The sequence below is a fragment of the Lagenorhynchus albirostris genome, chromosome 1 (assembly GCF_949774975.1).
Source record: "Lagenorhynchus albirostris chromosome 1, mLagAlb1.1, whole genome shotgun sequence".
Classification (NCBI taxonomy): Eukaryota; Metazoa; Chordata; class Mammalia; order Artiodactyla; family Delphinidae; genus Lagenorhynchus; species Lagenorhynchus albirostris.
In genome coordinates, this window is record NC_083095.1 from 124,509,814 (window position 1) to 124,534,647 (window position 24,834).

Consider the following 24,834-nt stretch of genomic DNA (forward strand, 5'->3'; position numbering starts at 1 on the left):
TTTGAAAGTGCAGAGTAATCACGGAGGTAGAAGCGTTCCACAGTAGGAATGGCCTCCCTGGGGTCCTTTGGCAAGGCTGCAGGGATTAGTGAGATGGTAGAAATGAACTGGTAGCAGGAGGCTTGGGAGGGTAATGCTCATGTAACACTTCTTCAAAACTGCATGCCAGCAGTTCCTGTTCAGGATTTTTTGTAATGCTGCTATAACAAAGAATCATTATCTTCTGACCATGTTTCTCTTGTGCCTTTTTTAAATGCAGAATTACCTGGACAATTTTTGGCCTGATTTAAAGGCCACCCACGAGCTTTGTGAGTCTATCCTTCAGTCTCGACGAGAAAGAGAGAATGAGAGTCAGGAGAGCCACGGGAAGGAGTACCCAGAACATCTACCCCTGGAAGTGTTAGAAGCCGGCATTAAGTCTGGGCGCTACATCCAGGTGAGGGTGGTAATGGGGAATCGGCGCCAGGATCAGCCAGTGTGTTTCCTTCTCTTTACTTGCCTCCTGTCACAGGCCTCTGATTTCAAAGGCTGTCAATGAGACGGGCCTCAGTAGGCCAGGGCTGTCGATGTTCAAGGTGATGTGGGAGTCTCCTCTGTAGACAGTGCCCTCCGGTTTGGACCTACTCTCTACTGTTCTTTCTTTTTTTTTTTTAAATTAATTAATTTTATTTTTGGCTGTGTTGGGTCTTTGTTGCTGTGTGTGGGCTATCTCTAGTTGTAGTGAGCGGGGGCTACTCTTCATTGCCGTGCGCGGGCTTCTCACTGCGGTGGCTTCTCTTGTTGCAGAGCACAGGCTCTAGGCACATGGGCTTCAGTAGTTGTGGCACGCGGGCTCAGTAGTTGTGGCTCATGGGCTCTAGAGCGTAAGCTCAGTAGCTGTGGCACACAGGCTTAGTTGCTCCGCGGCATGTGGAATCTTACTGGACCAGGGCTCAAACCCATGTCCCCTGCATTGGCAGGCGGATTCTTAACCACTGCGCCACCAGGGAAGTCCCTCTAGTGTTCTTAATTAGGTTACATACCGAGCATCACACAGTAGGTTTAAATGCCTCCTGTCACTGGGAAAGAATATATTTTTGAATCAAGGTCTGGAGGTTTGGCAAAATTTTAAAGTTGTTGAAATTTGGCTTCTTCAGGCCTTTGCCATTTTCCTTCCTCTTTCAAGGTCCCCTTTGTGATCCCTCAAAACCCAGGACCCACGTGCTGTCAGGGTCTTGAGAAGGAATCAAATAAAATTGCTGTTCAGATTTCAACAGCTTTATATGCACTCGTGTGTGTGTGTGTGTGTGTGTGTGTGTGTGCACATAACAGTTTTATCACATGCATAGATTTGTGTATTCACCACCACAATCAAGATACAGAACTGTTCTACCACGAATTTTACATTTTCTAACGAGCAACTCAGACGATTTTTATGCAGTCTGAAGGTTGAGCCCCACTGTAAACTCCTTCCCTAAAATGTGGGTGTTTTAATGAGTATATCTATGGAGAGGCTAATGTTTCCAACTGGTAATGAAGTTTACAGCATTCCTGGGAGGATATTTTGAGGAAAAAGATTTTTTAAAGACCGCTCATCACTTAGGTAAGATAAATCCTGGCACTTGAAGCACTTGGTATAGCTAAGAGTATGTCAAAATCATGGTACATTCTCTGGAGAAAATAAACTTTGGTGATGAATTATTATTCCTAAAGAAAGGGATCACAAACCTTATAAGAATATAATGGGGGTATTTTCATTAAAATTTTTAACTGTACTTTTTTGAGGGTAAAGCAAGCAGAAAAGAAATTTTTCACATTAAATGATTTTTATTTTGATTTTAGGGAACTCTGAACGTCAACAAACACAGAGCACAAATAGAAGCTTTTGTTCGACTTCAAGGAGCCAGCAGTAAAGATTCAGGTTCAGTGTAAACCTTACATAAATTTCCGTACCACTTTTTTATTCTGATATTACACATTGAAGAAAGCAAAGTTGAAATTGTCACATCACATGTGCCATGTCAAATATCCCTGCCTACACTGGCTGTGTGGGATCGTGGGTTGGTTTTTTTTCCTCCCCAGCTTTTTGTCTATAATTTCTGATTTTATGGTAATAACTCTAAAACATGGTAATAGCTAATATTTTATTGAGTGCTTATTATACATCAGATACTGTTGTAAGCACTTAAAGTAGGTATTATTATTGTTTACCACCTTTTACACGTGAAGAAACTAAAATACAGAGAAGCAAAGTGACTTTACGAGGATCACTCACCTGGTACGCGGCGGGGCTACACCTGAGGCTGAGGCAGGCAGGCTGTGATTTTAAGATTTTGCCCTGTGCTGCCTCACGGAGCTGTATTGCCTCATTGGAACTGTATAAAAAGTAACGTCAATGAAAAAAAAGTGTAAATAAGTTTTATCATAATAGAGTGTATTGTTAGTTCTGCAATGACAGGGTGAAAGTAACCCTGATAGATAGTCAGGGGCACCTGGCGAGGTTGAGGAGAATGAGAAGCAGTGGCTTACCCCGGGCTTCTGCTCATCAGACTTCTCCCTGTCAGTTCTGCAGTGTCCATAGTTCAGCAGCCCGCTGACCACTCCCTGGCCGCAATGGCCCCTGAGGTTATGGGAGAGAGTCCCAGTGTGGGCTTACATTGCCTCATGCAGGGAACCTACCTTAAAAGATGGTTGAGAGTGGCCTTATGAAAGTGCATTATACAGCATGGCATAGCAGCAGTGTTTCTTCCTTCCTAACCTGCGGAACAAAAGTTTGACTTCGGTTTAACTTCACCTTTGAAAGGAGGGAGCTTTTATTTGCAGGAATGCTGATTAGATCTCGAACGTATTATGTTTGAAAGACCTCACTGGTGTGGCCTCCCCCTTGACGTTATGGGGTTTCTCTGTACTGCCCCCCAAAACAGGTCTAGTCAGTGACATCCTAATCCACGGGATGAAGGCTCGAAACCGCTCTATTCACGGGGACGTGGTAGTTGTCGAACTGCTCCCTAAAAATGAATGGAAAGGAAGAACCACCGCCCTGGGTGAGAATGACGGCGAGTCCCCGAGTGAGCCCATGCCCACAGGTGAGCCAGCTGTAAAGTTGCCTGCTCGTCCATGTGGAAGGTTTATTTTTCCTCTCTTTAGTCCAGAAATACTGCAATTATTAATATATGATATCATCTCTTTTCCTACATTGTCAGTTTCCCCTCTCTGGTTTATTTTATTCTCATCAGCACCCAAATATGCTATATAGTATGTCTCATCTTAAAATAAAAACCCTCTTAGGGGGGGCTTCCCTGGTGGCACAGTGGTTAAGAATCCGCCTGCCAGTGCAGGGGACACAGGTTCGAGCCCTGGTCCAGGAAGATACCATATGCCATGGAGCATCTAAGCCTGTGCACCACAACTACTGAGCCTGCACTCTAGAGCCCGCAAGCCACAACTACCGAGCCTGAGTGCCACAACTACTGAAGCCCACGTGCCTAGAGCCTGTGCTCTGCAACAAGAGAAGCCACTGCAGTGAGAAGCCTGTGCACCACAATGAAGAGTAGCCCCCGCTGGCTGCAACTAGAGGAAGCCCGCATGCAGCAACGAACGCAGCCAAAAATAAATAAATTTATTTTAAAAATAAATAAATGTCACACCAGGCCCCACAAAAGAAGGGGCACACTGACAATGTTAATTTAAAAAATTATCTATCTTAAAAAAATGATCCATTTAATAATAAAATAGAAGGAAGGCAAATGTTTAAGCATCTCTCAACTTGTGTGGATGTGCTTAAAAAAATGGGATGTTGCATTTCCTGTTTTCTTTCTCACTGCTGAACTGGTCAGAGTCCAGATAGGTGACATCTTACCAGTTAAGGCTTTATTTTGTTTTGTTTTCCCAAAGGCAGAGTGGTGGGTATCCTTCAGAAGAACTGGCGGGATTATGTGGTGACATTTCCATCCAAAGAAGAGGTCCAATCGCAGGGCAAAAATGCTCGGAAAATCCTAGTTACACCTTGGGATTACAGAATTCCCAAAATCCGAATTAGCACTCAGCAAGCAGAAGCCCTCCAGGTACCTTTACTCTTTGCCTCTTGTCTTTGCCAGCTTTTGAGCGGTACCAGGAACTGTTAACTCCTTTGCATAGGAAGGGATAAATTAGTGATGGCATCTGGTGTTCTGAGATCCTGTTTTCTAAAAATTCTAAATATATAGAACCATCTGTTAAGTAGTCCTTGGTTAAAAAATGAAGGCCAGAGAGAAACCGTCCTAGAAAGAGCTGTGTAGCACAGCTAGAGAGAACATCCATTATCCAGCTGTCCAACACAGAAACTTTTCAATAGATACACTTTGCCAACACTAACAAGCTTTCTTTCAGCAAGCGATATAGAAATACGATGGCTCTGCCCTGTAGGGATGATATAGTGGTACTTCACAGAATCGATTATCCTTAAAGGAATAAGAGCCCTGGAGAGAAGACATAAACAAGAAAGTTAGAAATTAACCTTTACTGTGGCGAAGGGTGTAGGCATCGCCCAATTTGATTTGCCCGATGTTTTGCAGTTTGTAAGTGAGACACTGAAGTAGGATGTCCCCAGCCAGTAATCTGGTCGTTGTGTACCTTTCCATCCCCAAAGCCTCACGCAGGCTCTCTGAGGCCAGTTGTAACAATTGCTTTCCATGTCTGTGGTTTGCTGGAATCGGAAGCATTGGGGTTCAGTTCATACGGATAACCTTCTTCTCCACCAAAAGATGTCTTAAGAAATTAGAAAGTAACTTTAAAGAAATTAGAAAGTAACTCCCCCACACAAAAACATTGAGATTTTTTGTTTTGAAATTTAATTTGGACTATGCATAATTGGGTTTTTCCCTTGTGTCACAAACGTTAACTCAAATGTGTCACAGTTGGCTTTCTGTCTCAGGCTACACTCTCACTCCCACTTATTTGGTGTGGAGAGGTAATGCCTCCCTTCAAAGCATTGCACTAAGCATTTACCTACCATCTGGCAATTTAGTAAAACAGGAAGAACCCAATAAAAGAATAGAAAAGGGGCTTCCCTGGTGGCACAGTGGTTGAGAGTCCGCCTGCCGATGCAGGGGCCACGGGTTCGTGCCCCGGTCCGGGAAGATCCCACATGCCGCGGAGCGGCTGGGCCCGTGAGCCATGGCCGCTGAGCCTGCGCGTCTGGAGCCTGTGCTCCGCAATGGGAGAGGCCACAACAGTGAGAGGCCCGCGTACCGCAAAAAAAAAAAAAAAAAAAGAAAAAGAAAAGAAAGAAAAACCGCTATTTGCAAATTGGCCACTCTCTTTGGAGCTTGATGCTGTTTATCGCGCGTTTGTTTGGTGCTGCTAATTGACCCATTCGACTCCTGGCGCTGGGCTCATGTTTCCCCCTCTTTGTTCAGGACTTCCGGGTGGTTGTGCGCATTGATTCCTGGGAGTCGACATCGATGTATCCAAGTGGACATTTTGTGCGTGTTTTAGGAAGAATCGGAGACCTGGAAGGGGAAATTGCAACCATCCTGGTGGAGAACAGCATTTCAGTTGTCCCCTTCTCAGAAGCTCAGGTCAGACTTCCGCCAGTCCTTTGTTCTGATAAAAGGCTTTTTCTACTTTTCTTTTTTTTTTTTTTTTTGCTTTTGTTGTTGTCTGTTTTGTCATTAAGAAAAATCTTTGTACTATGTAACAACCCACTGTCTAAAACCACAGATAATGGAAAAATCTCACTCTTCTTTATTCTGTGTTTGAACCAGATTGAAGTCAGCTTTCAGTGCAGAGTTAGTTTCCTGCAGCCTCACAGCTCTCAAATTTTTACGTTTTCCTACTGTGCTTACAAATGGTATGTCAGTGTCTTACAGTCAGTATACGTCCATCCCGCGTGGTACTACACGGGTACCTGGTTACAGACCCAACTGGGCTCTGGTCCCTGTCATAATCATTCAACCAGAGGCCTGCAGAAAGCTGCAGGGAGCAGCTTCTTGGGTTCCGTACATCTCTGACCCATGGGTCAAAAAATCATGCTCATTATGAAACTGTTTTTGTAACCTCTACAGAAAACAAAAATTCCGTGAACATAAAACGTCAGCTATTTTCATCACTTTATGATCTTTTAAAATCCTCGTAAATCTTGTTTATTATTCTTGCATAGCTATACTCACAGTGTGCACAGTCTATTTTCTGCTTCTTTCACTTAAGAATCATTTCTCTGTATTGACATAGCCTACTTATTTTTAATAGTGGTGGCAATTACTCTCTAGTGATGTACTCTAGTTTGCTTAAGCATTCCTCAATTGCTGAGCATTTGGGCTCTTTCATTTTCCAGTATTATAAAAGGTGCCACTTCAAACATTTCATAAATATTACTTTTCTTTTTTGATCATTTTCTTCTGGAATGTAATCTTTAAAGTGAGATCACCAAGTCAAAGGGCATAAAAAATCTAAATAGCTTTTGCTATGAATTGGCAGATTGTTCCTCAGAAAAATTGGGCCAGTTTGCTCTGCCATCAAGAGCATATGGGTAGCAAGGACTTCCCTGGTGGCGCAGTGGTTAAGAATACGCCTGACAATGCAGGGGACAAGGGTTCGAACCCTGGTCCGGGAAGATCCCACATGGCACGGAGCAACTAAGCCCGTGCACTGCAACTACTGAGCCTGCGCTCTAGAGCCCGCGAGCCACAACTACTGAGCCAGTGTGCCACAACTACTGAAGCCCGTGAGCCTGGAGCCTGTGCTCTGCAGCAAGAGAAGCCACTGCAATGAGAAACATGCACACCGCAACGAAGAGTAGCCCCCACTCACTGCAACTAGAGAAAGCCCATGCACAGCAACGAAGACCCAATGCAGCCAAAAATAAATAAATAAATAAGGTAAATTTATTTTTTTAAAAAAAGAGCGTATGGGTAGCAAATGAAGCAACTGACAAAGGATTCATCTCCAAAATATACAAGCGGCTCATGCAGCTCAATATCAAAAAAACAACCCAATCCAAAAATGGGCAGAAGACCTAGACAGTTCTCCAAAGAAGATATACAGATTGCCAACGAACACATGAAAGTATGCTCAACATCACTAGTCATTAGAGAAATGCAAATCAAAACTACAATGAGGTATCACCTCACACCAGTCAGAATGGCCATCCTCAAAAAATCTACAAACAATAAATGCTGGAGAGGGTGTGGAGAAAAGGGAACCCTCTTGCACTGTTGGTGGGAATGTAAATTGATACAGCCACTATGGAGAACGGTATGGAGGGTCCTCAAAAAACTAAAAATAGGGGCTTCCCTGGTGGCGCAGTGGTTGAGAGTCCGCCTGCCGGTGCAGGGCATGCGGGTTCGTGCCCCGGTCTGGGAGGATCCCACATGCCGCGGAGCGGCATGGCTGCTGAGCCTGCGCGTCCGGAGCCTGTGCTCCGCAACGGGAGAGGCCAAAACAGTGAGAGGCCCGCGTACCGCAAAAAAAAAAAAAAGAAAGAGTCATGTAACACAATGTTCATTGCAGCTCTATGTACAATAGCCAGGACAGGGAAGCAACCTAAGTGTCCACTGACAGATGAATGGATAAAGAAGATGTGGCACATATCTACAATGGAATATTATTCAGCCATAAAAGAAACGAAATTGAGTTATTTGTAGTGAGGTGGATGGACCTAGAGTATGTTATGCAGAGTGAAGTAAGTCAGAAAGAGAAAAACAAATACCGTATGCTAACACATATATGTGTAATCTAAAAAAAAAAAAAAAAAAGGTTCTGAAGAACCTAGAGGCAGGACAGGAATAAAGATGCAGACATAGAGAATGGACTTGAGGACACCGGAAGGGGGAAGGGTAAGCTAGAACGAAGTGAGAGAGTGGCATGGACATATATACACTACCAAATGTAAAATAGATAGCTAGTGGGAAGCAGCCACATAGCACAGGGAGATCAGCTCGGTGCTTTGTGACCACCTAGAGGGGTGGGATAGGGAGGGTGGGAGGGAGATGCAAGAGGGAGGAGATATGGGGATGTATGTATATGTATAGCTGATTCACTTTGTTATAAAGCAGAAACTAACACACCATTGTAAAACAATTATACTCCAATAAAGATGTTTAAAAAAAAAGAGCATATGGGTATCTTATTTTCATTATAATTTTTGACAGAGTGGAGGCTACAATAGTAAAATACTTTAGAATATTTTACATTCTTAAGTTTTTATGTTTACCGTTAGTATCTGGAAATTATTTGTTGACTTGTTTTGACAGCTTAGTGAAAATGTTAGAGCAAAATAAAGCGTGGATTAGACTTCACAGGACTAGAATTCTTCCCTTTTAGCCTACTTAACTGCAAATTGATGGCTTGAACAGGTAATAACGCAGAGAAAATGCTCGAGATTGATCCTGCTTCAAAAAGGAATATGCTTTTAATATTTGGGACATGTTGGTTTTTATCCGGGCTTGACTTGAATTAAAAGCTCAAATGGATCATTTGAAAATGGGGTGGATATTGTACTCTTTATAAGCCACCCATTCATTCTCCAGCCTCCACGACTGAAGAGGCTGTAAACACCCTGGGACATTTTGTGTCCGACTGTAGCGCCTTCAGGGGCATGGGGATTGTGTCTTTCCTATTGACTCCCATATTTCCAGAGCCTAGCACAGCTCCTGACACATTTGAGGCACCTAATAAATAATTATTGCTCAAAAAAAGCAAACATAGGTTAATTGCATAAGGTAATGGGTAATGAATGGGGTTTCCATGAGGTCACATTGAGAATGTTAGAGAGTGGATTTTTATAGGAAATTTCTGATGCATGAATTGCTGAATCTGGGGACTCTCCTTGTACAGATGTGTGAGATGCCAGTAAACACAGCCGAAAATCCCTGGAAGGTGAGTTCTGAAGAGGAACGAGAACGTAAAGACCTTAGGAAAACCCATCTGGTATTCAGCATTGACCCCAGAGGTTGTGAAGATGTGGACGACACCCTCTCAGTCAGAGCCTTGGATAACGGCAACCTAGAGCTCGGGGTCCACATCGCAGACGTGACGCACTTTGTGACATCGCATTCTTATATTGATATTGAAGCTAGAACAAGGTAACGCTGTTTGAAATCAGCACTGCGATTATGTGTGACTGTAATGTATTTTGTAACTGCTAGTTTCAGATTTTTAAAACAAAGATTTCACAGTTGGGAACAATTCTGAAGATCTCTTCCAGGAAAAAAAAAAAAATTGAGGTCCACTTCCCCTTTTCCTTTAGAAAAGTAGTTCCTTGATCAATTTACCTTTCCTTTTTTAACAGAATCTTTTCATGTGTTGTTTCCTTCTGAATTGAAATGGGTTACATTTTTCTTGTAGTAATATCCTATTTTATATAAATACTGGATCATTACACTCTAATTTTTCTTGTACAACTAAGATTCGTACCGCTTTTTCTTTCTCTTTTATATCAGTGGAAGAATATTCAGCCCAAAGCGGTATCACTTAGAAAAGTGGGAACATGGGAATAGCTGTATTACCCAGTCTGCTGCACTTGATGAAAAAGCAACAGCCTTGGGCAGTTTGTGCTGAACTTTCGGCCATTTTCCTCACTGCAGCCCGTACCGTCAGCAGTCCTGCTTCTTGCTGCTGAAGGTCATGTGCCTGCATGTGTGTCATTCACAGGGCCACCACTTATTACTTAGCGGACCGTCGCTATGACATGCTGCCCTCCATCCTCAGCGCTGATGTGTGCTCCCTCCTGGGAGGCGTTGACAGGTGAGTTTGTTCATTACTTTTATCATCAGAGCTTGTCTTGCCCCTTCTGTGGTGACTAGTGACTCTCGCTTGTGGCCTCTTCCTCGTCTTCTTTCTGATATACTCTCCTGCCCGCCTCCCCACCCCTGCTTTCCCCCTACATCCTCTACACCCTGCTGCACCATTTATTTGGGGGCAGATTTGTTTCTCTCACCTTCCCTTCCCTTCCGCTCCTCTTTCTCTCTTCTTTCTGTCCAGCTGTGAGGCTGCTTCTCCCTCTTGCTGGCTTTTTAAAGTCAAAGTCTAGGAACAAATGTATATACCTTTGTGCATATGTGTTCCCTGGTTGAGGCTGTTTTGCAATGAGGATCATGATCTTAGGGAGTTTTTTGTTTTTTTGTTGTAAAGTTTATGTCTGTCTTTGAATAGATAATAAAACCATGTAGCCCAAAATTCATACATTCGAAAAGATGTTTAGTGAAAGGCTCCCACCTGCCACTTTCCCTCAGTTACCGATTTCTTCTGTATTTTCCTAGACATAATACTGTAACAAAAAAACCCCTCAGTTTTCCACCTTCCTATGTAGGGAAAAATCCAGCTCTTCCCCGCTACATCTTTCTTTCCTGTGAGTCTCCTTTGCCTTTACAGGGAACACGTCACATCTGACACTTCTGGTCACCAAACGTGTGGAGGTGTTTCTCTACACCAAGCAGTTCTCTGCAACCCCAGCTGGGTGTCTTACAATTTAATTCAGTTCTGATACTGTCTGCCCAGAGACGGCATCAAGTTCCACAGGGTAAAGGACTCAGTCCCACAGGACTGTCCCCACCCCTCAACTTCAGACACCATCACAAGCCCAGATTGTCAGCATGCTTCTGAACGACCAGTTGTAGATTAGAGGTTCCCATGACCCCCTCTTTAGACTTCAGATGCCAGTTGCAAGTCCACATTCTTACCTGTACTTCTGACCAACCGACTATAAATCAGAGGTTCCCAGACCCCCTCCTCAAGTTCAATTAATTTGCTAGAGCAGCTCTCAGAACTCAGGAAAACAGTTTACCTACATTTACTGGTTTATTATAAAAGTATATGATAAAGGATACAGATGAACATCCAGATGGAAGAGATGTGTAGAGCAAGGTATGTGGGAAGGACACAGAGCTTCCAGGCCCAAGGATGCCACTCTCCCCAGCACCTCCACGTGTTCACCAATCCAGAAGCTCTCCGAACCTCACGCTTTGGGGATTTTATGGAGGCTTCATCACGTTGGCACGATCGATCAGTAACTCCATTTTCAGCCCTTCTCCCTTCTCAGGAGAATGAGGGGCAGGGCTGAAAGCTTCTAATCATGGCTTTGGTCTTTCCAGTGACCAGCCCTCATCCAGGAGCCCACCCAGAGTCTCCTCCTTAGAACAAAAGACACTCCTACCTCCCAGGAAATTACAAGGGTTTCAGAAGCACTGTGTCAAGAGTTAGGGACAAAGACCAATATCTATTTTCTATTATTTCAAAAATAAACACACACACACACATGCATACCTATGGACATGTGGTCTTTGTTATACAAATGTTGACCATATGTATGTATGTATGTGTGTGTGTATATATATATATATATATATATATATATATACACACTGTTCAGACCTTGCTTTTTTTAAAAATTAACAATGTATCTTGGAGATCATTAATATGGAAATCATTCCATATTAATAACAGTTATCTGTGGAAATTTAGATTGTTTCCAAACTTTTGCTATTATAAACAAAACTGTACTGAATTACTTGGAATATAACTCATTTCACATTTTTAAAAGTACAGTATCTCTGGAAGATAAAGTCCTAGAAGTGGAATTTCTGTGTCAACGGGTATATGCATTTGTGTTTAAATAGATAATAACCAAATCGCCTTCCACAGAGGTTATACCAATTATATTCTCTCCGCCAATGTATGAGAATGCTAGTTTCCCCACAGCCTTGCCAGCACAATGTTGTGGTTTTTTGTGTCTTTGCCAATTTGAAAAATAAAAATGGTATCTTAGAGTGGTTTTGATTTGCAGTTTTCTACTATGAGTAAAGTCAAACATTTTTTGTATGCCTAACAGTCATTTGTATATCCTTTTCTGTGAACTATTTCATGTTTCTTGCCCCTTTTTCTTTTGCTTTCTTGATCTATTAATAATTGATATCCAAGAGCTCTTTATACATTAAGAAGTTAGCCCAGTGTTTTTTATGTGAGTTGCAAATATTAGCGTGATTTGGTGGTAAAGTGATTCTTTACTAAGTGAACTTTTTACTAATGAACCTACCATCAAGGCTGATATCCTAGTTCACTGTCATCCTGTAGCATTCGAAAGGCTTTGCTCTTCTTTGCTAGCGAGCCCAGGAGACTTAATTCTATCAGTGCTATGCTGTTCTAAGGAAAATGGAGAACCATAAAGTCAGGTTTGTAACATTCCACGTGAACTTATTTCAGATTTGCTCAGAGCTCCCCAGAACCTAATCTAACCTTGTTTTAATTTTAAGTACCTTTTGATTTAGCAGTGGAGTGTTGGATTGAAACATCAGACCAGAGCCCTGTAGCAATGTCATTTTTTTAAATTACATTTAGGGTCTAGTTCTGTTTATTTCAAAAATGGAAGAATTAAATAATGATGTGAGTGTGACTGGTTTTGTAGGTATGCTGTAAGCATCATGTGGGAATTGGATAAAACCTCCTATGACATTAAGAAAGTATGGTATGGCAGAACCATTATTCGATCAGCATACAAACTATTTTATGAAGCAGCCCAAGAATTACTGGACGGAAACGTCGACATTGTTGATGATATTCCAGAATTCAGGGACATGGATGAGAAGAGCCGACAAGCCAAGCTAGAGGAGTTACTGTGGGCAATTGGAAAGTTGACGGACATAGCCCGCCACATCCGAGCCAAACGAGACCGATGCGGAGCCCTGGGGCTGGAAGGGGTAGAGGTTCGCATCCAGCTCGATGAGAAGAAGAACATTCACGACCTCATCCCCAAGCAGCCCCTGGAAGTCCATGAGACGGTGGCTGAATGCATGATCCTGGCCAACCACTGGGTAGCCAAGAAGATCTACGAGAGCTTCCCTCGCCAGGCCTTGCTGCGCCAGCACCCTCCTCCACACCAGGAGTTTTTTTCTGAACTCCGAGAGTGTGCTAAAGCAAAGGGCTTCTTCATAGATACACGGTAATTCCTCTTTTGAGGGGGCAGGGAACTGGAAGGGGATGCTGTGCACTTTTTGATCTTACAGTAGTTCTTAAAATGTGACAGCCACATCTTTGACCAAAAATAGAAAACTTCTTGGCTTTCTTCACTTACTATAATGTAGGTAGAGAGGCTTCAATTTTTTTTTTTTTTTTTTTTTTTTTTGCCACACCACGTGGCTTGTGGGATCTTTGTTCCCCAACCAGGGGTAGAACCCATGCCCCCCCTGCAGTGGAAGCTCGGAGTCCTAACCACTGGACTGCCAGGGAATTCCCTAGAGACTTCAAATTAAAACAAGTTTATTTAGGCGTAATTTTGACCCACTACAGTTTGTAATATAAAAGTAAGGAACCTGTTATCCTTGATTTAATTTCATCTGCCCCTTAGGCAAATGCGAAGACTTAATCCTCTATTTCAAAACTTTAAAAATGCAGCCTATCTCTGTGGCAATATCGTAAGACACCACACCGATGGTAAATTTATACCATCCCTCCGTAGAATGAGACGTTTTTACTCCCCACCTCCAGGATAAAATATTTTCCCTGTTAAAAATGATGTATAAAGGGGATTCTTTTTTCAATATTTTGTTGTAACAGGTGCTAATTAATATATCTTTTATTCATTTATGAAAATGGATTTTTTGCCTCTCTCTTTAGGCGATAGTATCTCTTAACTGGTTTAGTCCGTGGTTGAGCTCTGAGTGCGTGCCAGACGCACATGCTAAGGGCTTTCAGGTGTTAGCTTGGATCATTCATTCATATTTTACAGATAGGGAAATTAAGTCTGGAGAGGTTAATTTGCCGATAATTTAGCAGCTGGTTAGGGCAGAGCCAGGATTGGAATCCATGTCTGTCAGACTTGAAAGCTCACATTAGTGCCCACTCTGTCACATTGCTTCTCCTTTTATCATCCGCCGTTCTCCTTTCCCATTTTTCTTGGCAGGCTATGGTACAGAACTGAATTATATACTATATTATTAAATTGTTAATATAACTATATTTCCTGGGTTTTAAAAAATTACTTAGAAGTAAGTAAATAGAATGCTTCCTCTCGCCCTCTTTAAAAAAAGAAAAAGGTTTTCTTTTTCTGAGTTTCTTTTACTTGTGTACCTCAGGTTTAGTTCTGTTTTGTTTTTTAACTCTCTCTGGCTCAATAATTTTTTTTTTTTTTTTTTTTTTCTGGTTGTGCTGCCTGGCATGCAGGATCTTAGTTCCCCGACCAGGGTTCAAAGCGTGGAGTCTTAACCACTGGACCACCAGGGGAGCCCCTGGCTCAATAATTCTTGATTTAAAAAAAGAAAAAATCCATTCTTTGACCTGTACAGGAAGTTTAAGGTTAAGGGTGTTAGGAATTTAATTCAGCAAGTACCTGGCCACCCACTATGTGCTGAGTATAACTTCATCTCATAAGTTCAGCACATTACTCTTCAGTACTTAAGAAACGTATTTGAGGGAATTCCCTGGTGGTCCAGTGGTTAGGACTTGGCGCTTTCACTGCCATGGCCGAGGTTCGATCCCAGGTCGGGGAACCAAGATCCTGCAAGCCACGCAGCTTGGCACAAAAAAAAAGAAATGTATTTGAATTCTGACACTCTTTGTTTAAACCTCAAAAGCAAACTAGTTTTCTTTTTTTTTTTTTGGCTGTGTTGGGTCTTCGTTGCTGCACGGGCTTTTCTCTGGTTGTGGCGAGCAGGGGCTACTCTTCGTTGCAGTGCGCAGGCTTCTCATTGCGGTGGCTTCTCTTGTTGTGTGGCACACGGGCTCAGTAGTTGTGGCCTGTGGACTCTAGAGCACAGGCTCAGTATCTGTGGCACAAGGGCTTAGTTGTTCCGTGGCATGTGGGATCCTCCCTGACCAGGGCTCGAACCCGTGTCTCCTGCATTGGCAGGCAGATTCTTAACCACTGCACCACCAGGGAAGCCCCGCAAACTAGATTTCTATAGTTGAAAAAAGTTGCTTCTGAAATGTGTCCAAAATAAATTTAACTACTGGCAGATGAACGTATTCAGATGGTGAGTGAAGGGTTCCCCTCAGAGTGTTGACTTGTAAATTATTGCTGGGGACTAAATAAAAGTTTTTACATTTTTTTGTCAGGTCCAATAAAGCACTGGCTGATTCTCTGGATAATGCAAATGACCCCAACGATCCCATTGTCAACTGGTTGCTTCGATCAATGGCTACACAAGCCATGTCTAACGCACTGTATTTCTCCACTGGATCATGTGCCGAGGAAGAGTTCCATCACTATGGTGAATGATAAAATTTTATTCTGTGTACCCATAACCTTGAGCAAGTTGTTTAAAAAGTATATCTTTTTGTTTATTTTGATTTTTTGGTTTATTTTTGAAGGTCTAGCATTAGATAAATATACTCACTTTACCTCTCCGATAAGAAGATACTCAGATATTATAGTACACCGACTGTTAATGGCAGCCATTTCAAAAGATAAGAAAATGGAAATTAAGGAAAATTTGTTCAGCAACAAAGATCTGGAGGAATTATGCAGACATATCAACAACAGAAACCGAGTAAGAGGGAATTTTTAATTCTCTTACCCATCATCTCTTTTGCTAACAGAAAAGCTTTATTGTATAGTGGAATGAAGTACGTATATTCTAGCAAATTAAACGCTAGAATTATTCCAACCAACGAAATAATATGAAAAATCAAAAAGTTTGTTGAGTAGCTCTCAATACATTTACAAATGTTCTGAAGTGACTTAATGTGGATTTATGAGATTTACCACGGGTTAGATGTTTCTCCCAAAATGTAGAAATGTGAAAGATTATTATTATCTTACTACCCAAAGATAATAACAATTCTAGACAATTCTTTTTATTTATAAAATTATCCAATCATACCTGCTGTTTGTAATCTGCCTTTTTTCACTTAACATGTTATTGATAGCACACCATGTCAATATAGTTACATCATTGTTTTAGAAACTGCTTTGTATTCTATTTTATATTGTTGCTAGTGGCCATAATGTTGTACAGCTTAGAACTAGACCATTTGGTGATACATAAGATTGGAAGCTGCCTAAATGTTTAACATTATTTTCTGTATCCAGGGTTCTAGTTTGATACTGTGCAACATTATAGCCACTAGTCATGTTGGTTTAAATTAAAAATTCAGTTCCTCAGTCACACTAGCCACATTTCACGTGCCCAACAGACACGTGTGGCTTGTGGCTACCTATGGGACAACACAGATACAGAACGTTTCCATCATTGTAGAAAGTTCTGTTAGGCAGCACTGTTCAGGCAATCTAGTTTACAACCATCCTTGTGTATACACTTTTACAGACTTCTCACATTTTGCCTGGATAAATTCCTGGTAATAATGAATTGCTGAGTCAAAGGGGCTGCACAAATAAAACTTTCATACCTATTACTAAATTGCCCTTCAGAATAGTAGTTCTAATTTGCACTTCTACCAGCAGGATTTTGGTAGGACAGACTTGAAAATAAAGGTAAGACATAGACCTGGATACTTTTCCTCTTCCTGTATGAACTATAGACAGTTTTTAAATAACAAGTTGTTTTCTTAAAAGAATTTTCTAAGACATTTTTGAGGGAATGAAAAAGGGTCCCTCAAATTTGACTTAATTCATAATAGAGAAGAATGTTTGTATTAATAGTTTTCTAGAACCTAGCCTTTTTTAAAAGTCATTGTTTCTGTGGGAATATGAATCCCATGTTTCTTCTGGGGATGTCAGGGAAGTCCATCATCATGCTTTGGGGTTGTGCTTCTTCTTACAGGCAGCACAGCATTCTCAGAAGCAGTCTACAGAGCTCTTCCAGTGCATGTATTTTAAAGACAAAGACCCAGAAACTGAGGAGCGTTGCATAGCTGATGGGGTTATTTATTCAATTAGGACAAACGGTGTGCTTGTGTTTATACCAAGGTATGTTATTTCTAACACAATAGTTATTAAGAAATCATGGTTAACCTTTAAGTATAGACATGGTATATAAATGGTACATTAGATGTAATTTATTAAAGCATTTATTTTAGCAACTGTTTTGTAGTTATCATATGTACATAATGTAATACATAATTCATTATGTAAGTATAAATGGATATTAGAATCTAGTACATCTGTATCAGTCTTAGAGTTTTACTTTGTTATTTAGCCAAACATTTTGTTTCCATCTGCTCAGTGAAATAGGTATTTGGAGGTAAATCAGATGAAAAGTTCTTTTTTTTTTTGGAAAAGTTGTTTTTAATCTGTAAGAAAAACTAGCATTCTAGATAAGTATACAAAATCTGCATACTAAGAATATATTATCTCTGGATTTTTATTCTGACAATGATTCAGGTTTGGGATTAAAGGTGCTGCTTATCTAAAAAATAAAGATGGTTTGGTGATCTCATGCAGCCCAGATGGCCATTCTGAATGGAAACCAGGATCCCTTCAACGATTTCAAAACAAAATCACCTCTACCACGACAGGAGGGGAATCTGTTACGTTCCATTTGTTTGACCACGTAACAGTAAGTCTGTATTTATGTTAAGTATTGCTTTCACTGCAAAGAACAAAGACTGTGATTTAGTAATATGCATTTTCTCCTCTATGACAGGTGAGAATATCTGTACAGGCCTCACGTTGCCATTCTGATACAATAAGGCTTGAAATAATAAGCAACAAACCATACATGATGCCAGATACAGAACTTTTTCAGCAGAGTTCCCTCTTGCTAAAGAGTGATTTAGTGAAAGAAGTAACTAGATCAATGGAGGAAGCTCAGCTTGCTCAAGAAGTCAAAGTAAATGTCATTGAGAAAGATTATCAAAAATATTGCCAGACAAAGGGAAGAAGCCTGTACACACTTCTAGAGGAAATAAGAGACCTGGCTCTCCTGGATGTTTCCAACAGTTATGGAATATGAAACTCTTCTTACTTCATTAAAAGACCTTTGTCTTACATGAATGTTTTACCTTCTTTTAAACATTAAGATGTAATTTTCTGCATCACCCCATGTCACCCAATCCCTGAGTGGGATTGGGTAGATATTTCAGATATTTGTGAAATGTTTTCTTATCATTAATTTAAGTTGCATGAAATAAAGTACAGTTAGGTCACTATGGAAAGTGGTTTTTCAGAGATAAGTAGATACTGAATCCTGGCTCTGCAAATCATGTTGCTGGTCCTGCTAATAAACCCAGAATTGACTTTTGGTTAGCTTGTCTCAAATCCATTCTTTTACAGTATTAATTTTTCCAGTAATTGCTACATTTGGGTCATAGGCCCCTCTGACATCTGCCAGATTAACTTTTCAGTCACCTTCAGATAATAAGCTCCATCCTGTCCACGTATCCACTTTAAAACTCCCTATTTCGTATTTGACTCAGTCACCCCTGCTGTCCCCAGCATCAATTGGGGATAGGGCTTAGGGAGCTGGGTGGGGTGCACAGGGTAAGGTCTGTTCTCTCAAACCTCCATTCCCACCCTCTCCTTGGATGATGAGTTGCATTGGACTTGCCCTTGCTGGAGACTTGTTACTTAGCACCATCACTCTGCCAGTCTTCCCCCAAAAAAAGCAACCTTCCCATGTCCTAGTTTGTAAAAACTAGCTTTGCCTTTCCCTCTCCCCCATGGGAATCTCCGGCCGAGAACCAGACCAACCTCTAAACTTGATTCTCAACGTGGTACTTTCTATCTGCAACTACCCTTCCACCAAGTTGATAAACTCAGGCAGGAAAAACTCCAATTAGGTCCTCCCACCACGTGGCCCTAACACTTCAGCCTCACATTCACCATTCCCAAAGCTCTCATTTCCTAGATTTTCATTTCTATATTATTGTACATGTTCTTCCCAATCCTTGGCATCTCCACCAAATCCTCCCTACGTGCTCTGTGTTCCCCATTATACTTTGCAAGTTTCTCTCCAACTAACTAGTCAGTAAGGTACCAAGGAGCATGTGAACTTCCCCAGCACCTATGCAGGCCAGGCAATGTATCAGCTTTTCACGTGACCCTTTAAGTATTAAAGTGACTCCTCAAAAGACATGTAAACACATATAACAACTGTGAACATTTTACCAAAAGTGTAAAGTGTAGAACTAAATAGCGATGAGAAACTTCTATAAAGCCTCTAGGGATAGTTTGTGAGCTTATTATTTAAAAAAAAAAAAACATTAGCATTTATTACATATTTACATCTTAAAACACCACCCAATTTAGTAAAAACAGGGCATTCAATGGCACACTAGCAGTTGAAGCTACTTATTAACTACCAATCATTTTTACAAGGTCATACCCATATAAAAATAAACACTAAGGAGAATAAATAGACAACGAAAGTGGATAAGAAACAAGTATAGATAATACCAGATTTTAAACAGGAATCTATAAAAGTTTCACTATATAAGGATTTTCACTCAAAGTAGGCAAAATGCATTGTCATCTCAAATTTGGAAGATAGCAAGTTAATAGATTTTCTCATTTGAGGCCTATCCAACCTCAGTAACATTTCAAGATGAAGCTTTAACTTACTATTATGTATTTTAAAAGGACTGGTCCAGTGGCATTTTCTCTATTTTTAATTCCTCCTCTTCATTTACAGTATTGGCAGCAGCATCATTATGTGGATTGTCTAGAAGGTCTTTGTTAAATCCATTTGATTCTTCCTCCTTTTGCTCCTCACCTGTACTACCCTCTTCAGGTGTCTGTGTACTGGGTGTGTTCATTAACAAGTCTGCAAGAGAAATCATTATTATTCATTACAAGCACCTGATCCAATCTTACCTAATACAAACTTCACATGTTTATATCAGTAGAGATGAAATCTACGATCACTTTAGTTAATGTTAATTATGATAACTTTCTTCCAAGTAAAGCCATTTCTATACATGTATAAAATCCATTCAAAATGCAAGTCTTGAACTCAGACTTTTGAATCAGTCAAATGCAACTGTTCTCATTTAAAAAATCACAACTACTAGATAGAAGTTTTTAAAACTCAAATGTTCTTATGAGATGTATGTCAAAGTGATCTACAGTAAAGAACATTTAAGATACTCATTTCTAGTGAAAAATTTTAAAGTCATATATTATAAATATCTTTTGTTTAATTTTTATTGGCTGCGTTGGGTCTTTGTTGCTGTGCACGGGCTTTCTCTAGTTGCGGTGCGTGGGCTTCTCATTGCGGTGGTCTCTCTCATTGTGGAGCATGGGCTCTAGGGCGCATGGGCTTCAGTAGCTGTGGCACAAGAACTCAGTAGTTGTGGCTCATGGGCTCTAGAACACAGGCTCAGTGGTGTGGCGCACAGGCTTAGTTGCTCCATGGCATGTGGGATCTTCCTGGACCAGAGATTGAACCCATGTCCCCTGCACTGGCAGGCGGATTCTTATCCACTACACCACCAGGGAAGTCCCTTAAAGTCATATATTATAAATAGAAGATGAGCCTTAAAATACTTATTGCCACGTAAACTTTGATAATGACAGCAAGGAAGAACTGTCATCAACAATAGTTGTATCTTCATTAAATTTTTCACAAGGTAGTACAAAACATCCATTTGTTAAGTTAAAAGTTAAATCCATCCTGGACTTCCCTGGTGGCACAGTGGTTAAGAATCCTCCTGCCAATATAGGAGACACAGGTTCGATCCCTGGTCTGGGAAGATCCCACATGGCATGGAGCAACTAAGCCCATGCACCACAACTACTGAGCCTGTGCTCTAGAGACCACGAGCCTCAACTACAGAAGCCCGCGCTCTAGGGCCCATGTGCTGCAACTACTGAGCCCACGTGCTGCAACTACTGAAGCCCATGCGCCTAGAGCCCATGCTCCGCAACAAGAGAAGCCACTGCAATGAGAAGCCTGCACACTGCAATGAAGAGTAGCCCCTGCTTGCTCCAACTAGAGAAAGCCCACGTGCAGCAACAAAGACCCAATGCAGCCAAACAAAAATAAATAATTAAAAATTTTTTGAAACTTAAAAAAAAAATTAGTGCTTGCTTCAGCAGCACATATACTAAAATTGGAATGATAGAGAAGATTAGCATGGCCACTGTGCAAGTATGACACACAAATTCGTGAAGCATTCCATATTTTTAAAAGAGTCATGTACCACAATGTTCATTGCAGCACTATTTACAACAGCCAGGACATGGAAGCAACCTAAGTGTCCATTGACAGATGAATGGATAAAGAAGATGTGGCACATATATACAATGGAATATTACTCAGCCATAAAAAGAAATGAAATTGAGTTATTTGTACTGAGGTGGATGGACCTAGAGTCTCATATAAAGTGAAGTAAGTCAGGAAGAGAAAAATACCGTACGCTAACACATTTATATAGAATCTAAAAAAAAATGGTTCTGATGAACATAGGGACAGGACAGGAATAAAGATGCAGACGTAGAGAATAGACTTGAGGACATGGGGAGGTGGAAGGGTAAGCTGGGACGAAGTGAGAGAGTGGCATTGACATATATACACTATCAAATGTAAAACAGCTAGTGGGAAGCAGCCACGTAGCACAGGGAGATCAGCTCGGTGCTTTGTGACCACCCAGAGGGGTGGGATAGGGAGACACAAGAGGGAGGAGATATGGGAATATATGTATATGTTTAGCTGATTCACTGTGTTAAACACCAGAAACGAACACAACACTGTAAAGCGATTATACTCCAATAAAGATGTTTAAAAAAAAAAAATCATTCTAACTGGAAAAAAATCATAATAATACCACTGAATAAGTTTCACTTGAGAATTTCATTATTTTGGGTGAAACTTGTTTTACAACATGTAATCTTCACTACTTACTGTAATTCCTATTTTCCCATTTCAAAAGGAAAAAACTGGATTGGAAATTGACAAAGATAAATGCGACTGTGCGTGCTTCATTCAAAACCAATTTGCAATTATTTTTAAATATAGTTTTAACAAAACTTGTCTAGTTTCCAAACCCACAGTCTGTTTAAAAAACAGCAAATTTTAAGGCAGTTTTAAAAGAGACAAGGGAATCAACAAGAAATCAAACATGACGGCTCACAACAGAAGTGAAACGCTGCAATAAAAAGCATTTTTGGACCTATTCATGTCACAGCAAATGGCTCTAAAGTCCTCAATGGGTACAAAGAATTTTATATGTTTAGGAAAGTACCACAGTAATGTTTTAATTATCATAAAGATAAAATTGTATGTCACATGTTTTAAGGAATCAGGGAAGAATATGTTTTCGAAAGATCCAGTATCAATTTTAAATGATTAAAACAATTTTTAAGAGACACTCAGCTACCCAGAAAACCGTCCTGGACGCATATATTCTTTGAGGATTCCAGCTAGCTCTCAAGCCCACTCTCTCTCAAATATACATAAGCTTAATATACTATATCACATTTGTCTATTCCTAGAGGTATTTTATTTTGGGGAAGAGTAAAGAAGTTAAAATTTCTAACATGCCCTTGATATATTAATGGTAGCACATAAAATCCAGCATAAAATTTACCATTTCCTAGGGACTGACTACTACTCAGTAGCTTTGCCTGTCTTCTTTCCAAGGCCAGTTGCTTATTTCTCTCAATTCTTTGTTGTTGTTCTTCTGTTAGGCTTCTACTCGACTCAGAAGCAAACTTTGCACTTTCAGATGAGTTTGTCAGAAAGGGATCTAACTCGGTAGCAGTTACACCATGGCCATTATTTTCCCCTACTTCATCTGCAGTAGAAAAGAAAAAATTAGTACATCTGTAGTGTTAAATTAGTTAGAAAAAGAGCTTATGCAGCTATTAACTGAAAACCAGTTTAAAGCAACAAGGTGCCAGACCTGAAGAAACAATTTGTGAGGTATGAGAATGTTACAAATACATGCTTGATTCAAACAAGTAGAAGGAATATTTATTAATCACTTTAAAGAGGCATTTTAAGTCAAATGGAATACTAGTTTAAAAACATGCATGAACAGAAAGCAAAAGTTCTTAGTTGCTAAAAAAAGAACTTAAAGAATCCAAAGTATATCCTTGTTGTGTTTTTCTTTTAATTAATTTATTTATTTTTGGCTGCACTGGGTCTTTGTTGCTGTGTGCAGGCTTTTTCTCTAGTTGCGGCGAGCGGGGGCTACTCCTCCTTGCGGTGTGCGGGTTTCTCACTGCGGTGGTTTCTCTTTTGTGGAGCACAGGCTCTAGGTGCACAGGCTTCAGTAGTTGTGGTTTGCGGGCTCTAGAGCACAAGCTCAGTAGTTGTGGAGCACGGGCTTAGTTGCTCCACAGCATGTGAGATCTTCCCGGACCAGGGCTCGAACCCGTGTCCCTTGCATTGGCAGGCGGATTCTTAACCACTGCGCCACCAGGGAAGCCCTATCCTTGTTTTATATTAAAAACATTTTAGTAGCTTGCCATATTGTCTGTATGATACACAGTAATGATTTTATATAGGCTATTTTTTGTGTACGGTAAAACTGAGACACAAAGTGAAAAAGGGGAAGAAATTTAGAGATCTGTGGACATATTTCCAAGTTAACTTTTTAAAAAATTCAGTGCTCTCTACATGATTAGTCTTAATAAATTCTTAAAGCCCTGTACACCAGTTATCTCAAAGTAGGATGTTCCTAAAATGATCCACAGGGTATGAAAAGTAAATACTAGATCTTGCATTTATATTTCATTTAAGAATTACGAAAAATTAAGTTTTACTAACTTATATTTAAAAGAACTGGCAGTGACAAACTATCACTTATCCATATGACAGCTAATCATCTGGTCTGTAAGCTACCTTCAAGACAGCAAGCTCATACTGCGGAAGGGTGGAATTGGGTCCTCACTCATTTTTTAATTTCAGCATACTATGATATATAGCTAATTCTGACTACCCAGTTAAGCAACCTGACATACTATCTATTTTAACCAAAACAACCCTAACAAAACGCACAAGTGGTAGCTTTAAAAGATTTCTGCAAAATAACAAAACACCTGTAGGTAGAAGACAACAGAAGTACAAGCAAGAACTAAGAAGATGGCAAAGCTGACACTTCACCTTCTCTCTGTATCATTCACATTATGGTGTTAAAAAAATAATAAATAACCTCATCAGATCTGACAAGTAGGTAAAAAAAAACTTCATTAGCACCAAGACCACCATTTGAAATGAGTTTACAATTACTCTCCTTGTCCTATGCACATATTACAGTGAGGTATTAGCTAATGCCAGTAAAAACCATCACAACTAGCAAAATATTTAAAACATAAATACAAACCAGTGAGGTTTAAAAATCATGTATTTAATCCAGCATTTTACAATCTAAGCCCCTTGTGAGGTTTCTTCCTTAATAGTGAAAGACAGAAAGCCATACACTTTTCCTTCCTGATATGGAAAAAAATGTGTCAAGAAACTAAAATACATTCCTTTGTCAGGAAATACTGATGGAGTACATTTAGAAAACATTGCTGGAAAAGTTAAGAAACAAGTATTAGAACCAATTATGCAATATACAGGATTTCTAATATGCTTCACCTTATAGGGCTTATAGGATTCTGAATTAATAGTAATGAAATACATAAAAAACTATTCAATACTTTTCTGTGAGCCATGAAAGGAAAGATCTCTTCAACAGTAAATGACCTCTTTAGTACAAACAATATCTTAACAGAAAATCCATGTGAATATAACCACTTTTGACTAGGATAAAGGTGGCATTAAAAAAAATTAGAACCACACATGAAATTCATTCACTGCCACATTCATAGGCAAGCTATTGTGGCAAAGAAGCTAAAGCCAAGAATAGTCAATGTGCTACAGGATGCCATCACTCTGGTACATATAAACTAACAGATAAACAAACTACATAATAATTAAAGGGAAATAAGAGCTATTTAAAAAAAGCATAGTGAAATCAGGAATGGGGCTGGGGGTCCAATTTTAACAGTGTGGTAGGGGAGACTTCACTGAACTGACATTTGAAAACAGTTTGACGCGG

General features: G+C 40.3%; 2 protein-coding genes and 1 non-coding gene across 17 annotated transcripts in view; 2 read left to right on the plus strand and 1 right to left on the minus strand.

Annotated features, from left to right (window-relative positions):
- DIS3L (DIS3 like exosome 3'-5' exoribonuclease) overlaps window positions 1-18,094 on the plus strand; it is a 34,474-nt gene extending 16,380 nt beyond the window's left edge. For 2 of the 6 annotated variants that reach the window (XM_060152574.1, XM_060152583.1), the window contains 13 exons: window positions 260-436; window positions 1,822-1,900; window positions 2,904-3,065; window positions 3,874-4,043; window positions 5,376-5,537; window positions 8,794-9,041; window positions 9,610-9,702; window positions 12,359-12,892; window positions 15,004-15,158; window positions 15,259-15,437; window positions 16,671-16,816; window positions 17,231-17,405; window positions 17,493-18,094. In XM_060152574.1, coding sequence (XP_060008557.1) covers window positions 260-436; window positions 1,822-1,900; window positions 2,904-3,065; window positions 3,874-4,043; window positions 5,376-5,537; window positions 8,794-9,041; window positions 9,610-9,702; window positions 12,359-12,892; window positions 15,004-15,158; window positions 15,259-15,437; window positions 16,671-16,816; window positions 17,231-17,405; window positions 17,493-17,801 — 2,589 coding nt within the window. In that variant the 3' untranslated portion in view covers window positions 17,802-18,094. Of the gene's footprint in view, window positions 1-259; window positions 437-1,821; window positions 1,901-2,903; window positions 3,066-3,873; window positions 4,044-5,375; window positions 5,538-8,793; window positions 9,042-9,609; window positions 9,703-12,358; window positions 12,893-15,003; window positions 15,159-15,258; window positions 15,438-16,670; window positions 16,817-17,230; window positions 17,406-17,492 lie in introns of those variants that run through there. The other 4 variants (XM_060152591.1, XM_060152608.1, XM_060152598.1 and 1 more) reach the window with 4 other exon arrangements.
- The window catches only part of TIPIN (TIMELESS interacting protein), a 249,307-nt gene continuing 226,289 nt past the window's right edge, over window positions 1,817-24,834 (minus strand). For 9 of the 10 annotated variants that reach the window (XM_060152715.1, XM_060152706.1, XM_060152668.1 and 6 more), the window contains 2 exons: window positions 22,375-22,581; window positions 15,290-19,610 (listed from right to left, as the gene is read on the minus strand). In XM_060152715.1, coding sequence (XP_060008698.1) covers window positions 19,420-19,610; window positions 22,375-22,581 — 398 coding nt within the window. In that variant the 3' untranslated portion in view covers window positions 15,290-19,419. Of the gene's footprint in view, window positions 2,600-15,289; window positions 19,611-22,374; window positions 22,582-24,834 lie in introns of those variants that run through there. The other variant, XM_060152649.1, reaches the window with a different exon arrangement.
- LOC132504510 (U6 spliceosomal RNA) lies at window positions 20,869-20,973 on the plus strand. Its single transcript, XR_009534923.1, has one exon. It is a non-coding gene; the product is annotated as a U6 spliceosomal RNA (small nuclear RNA).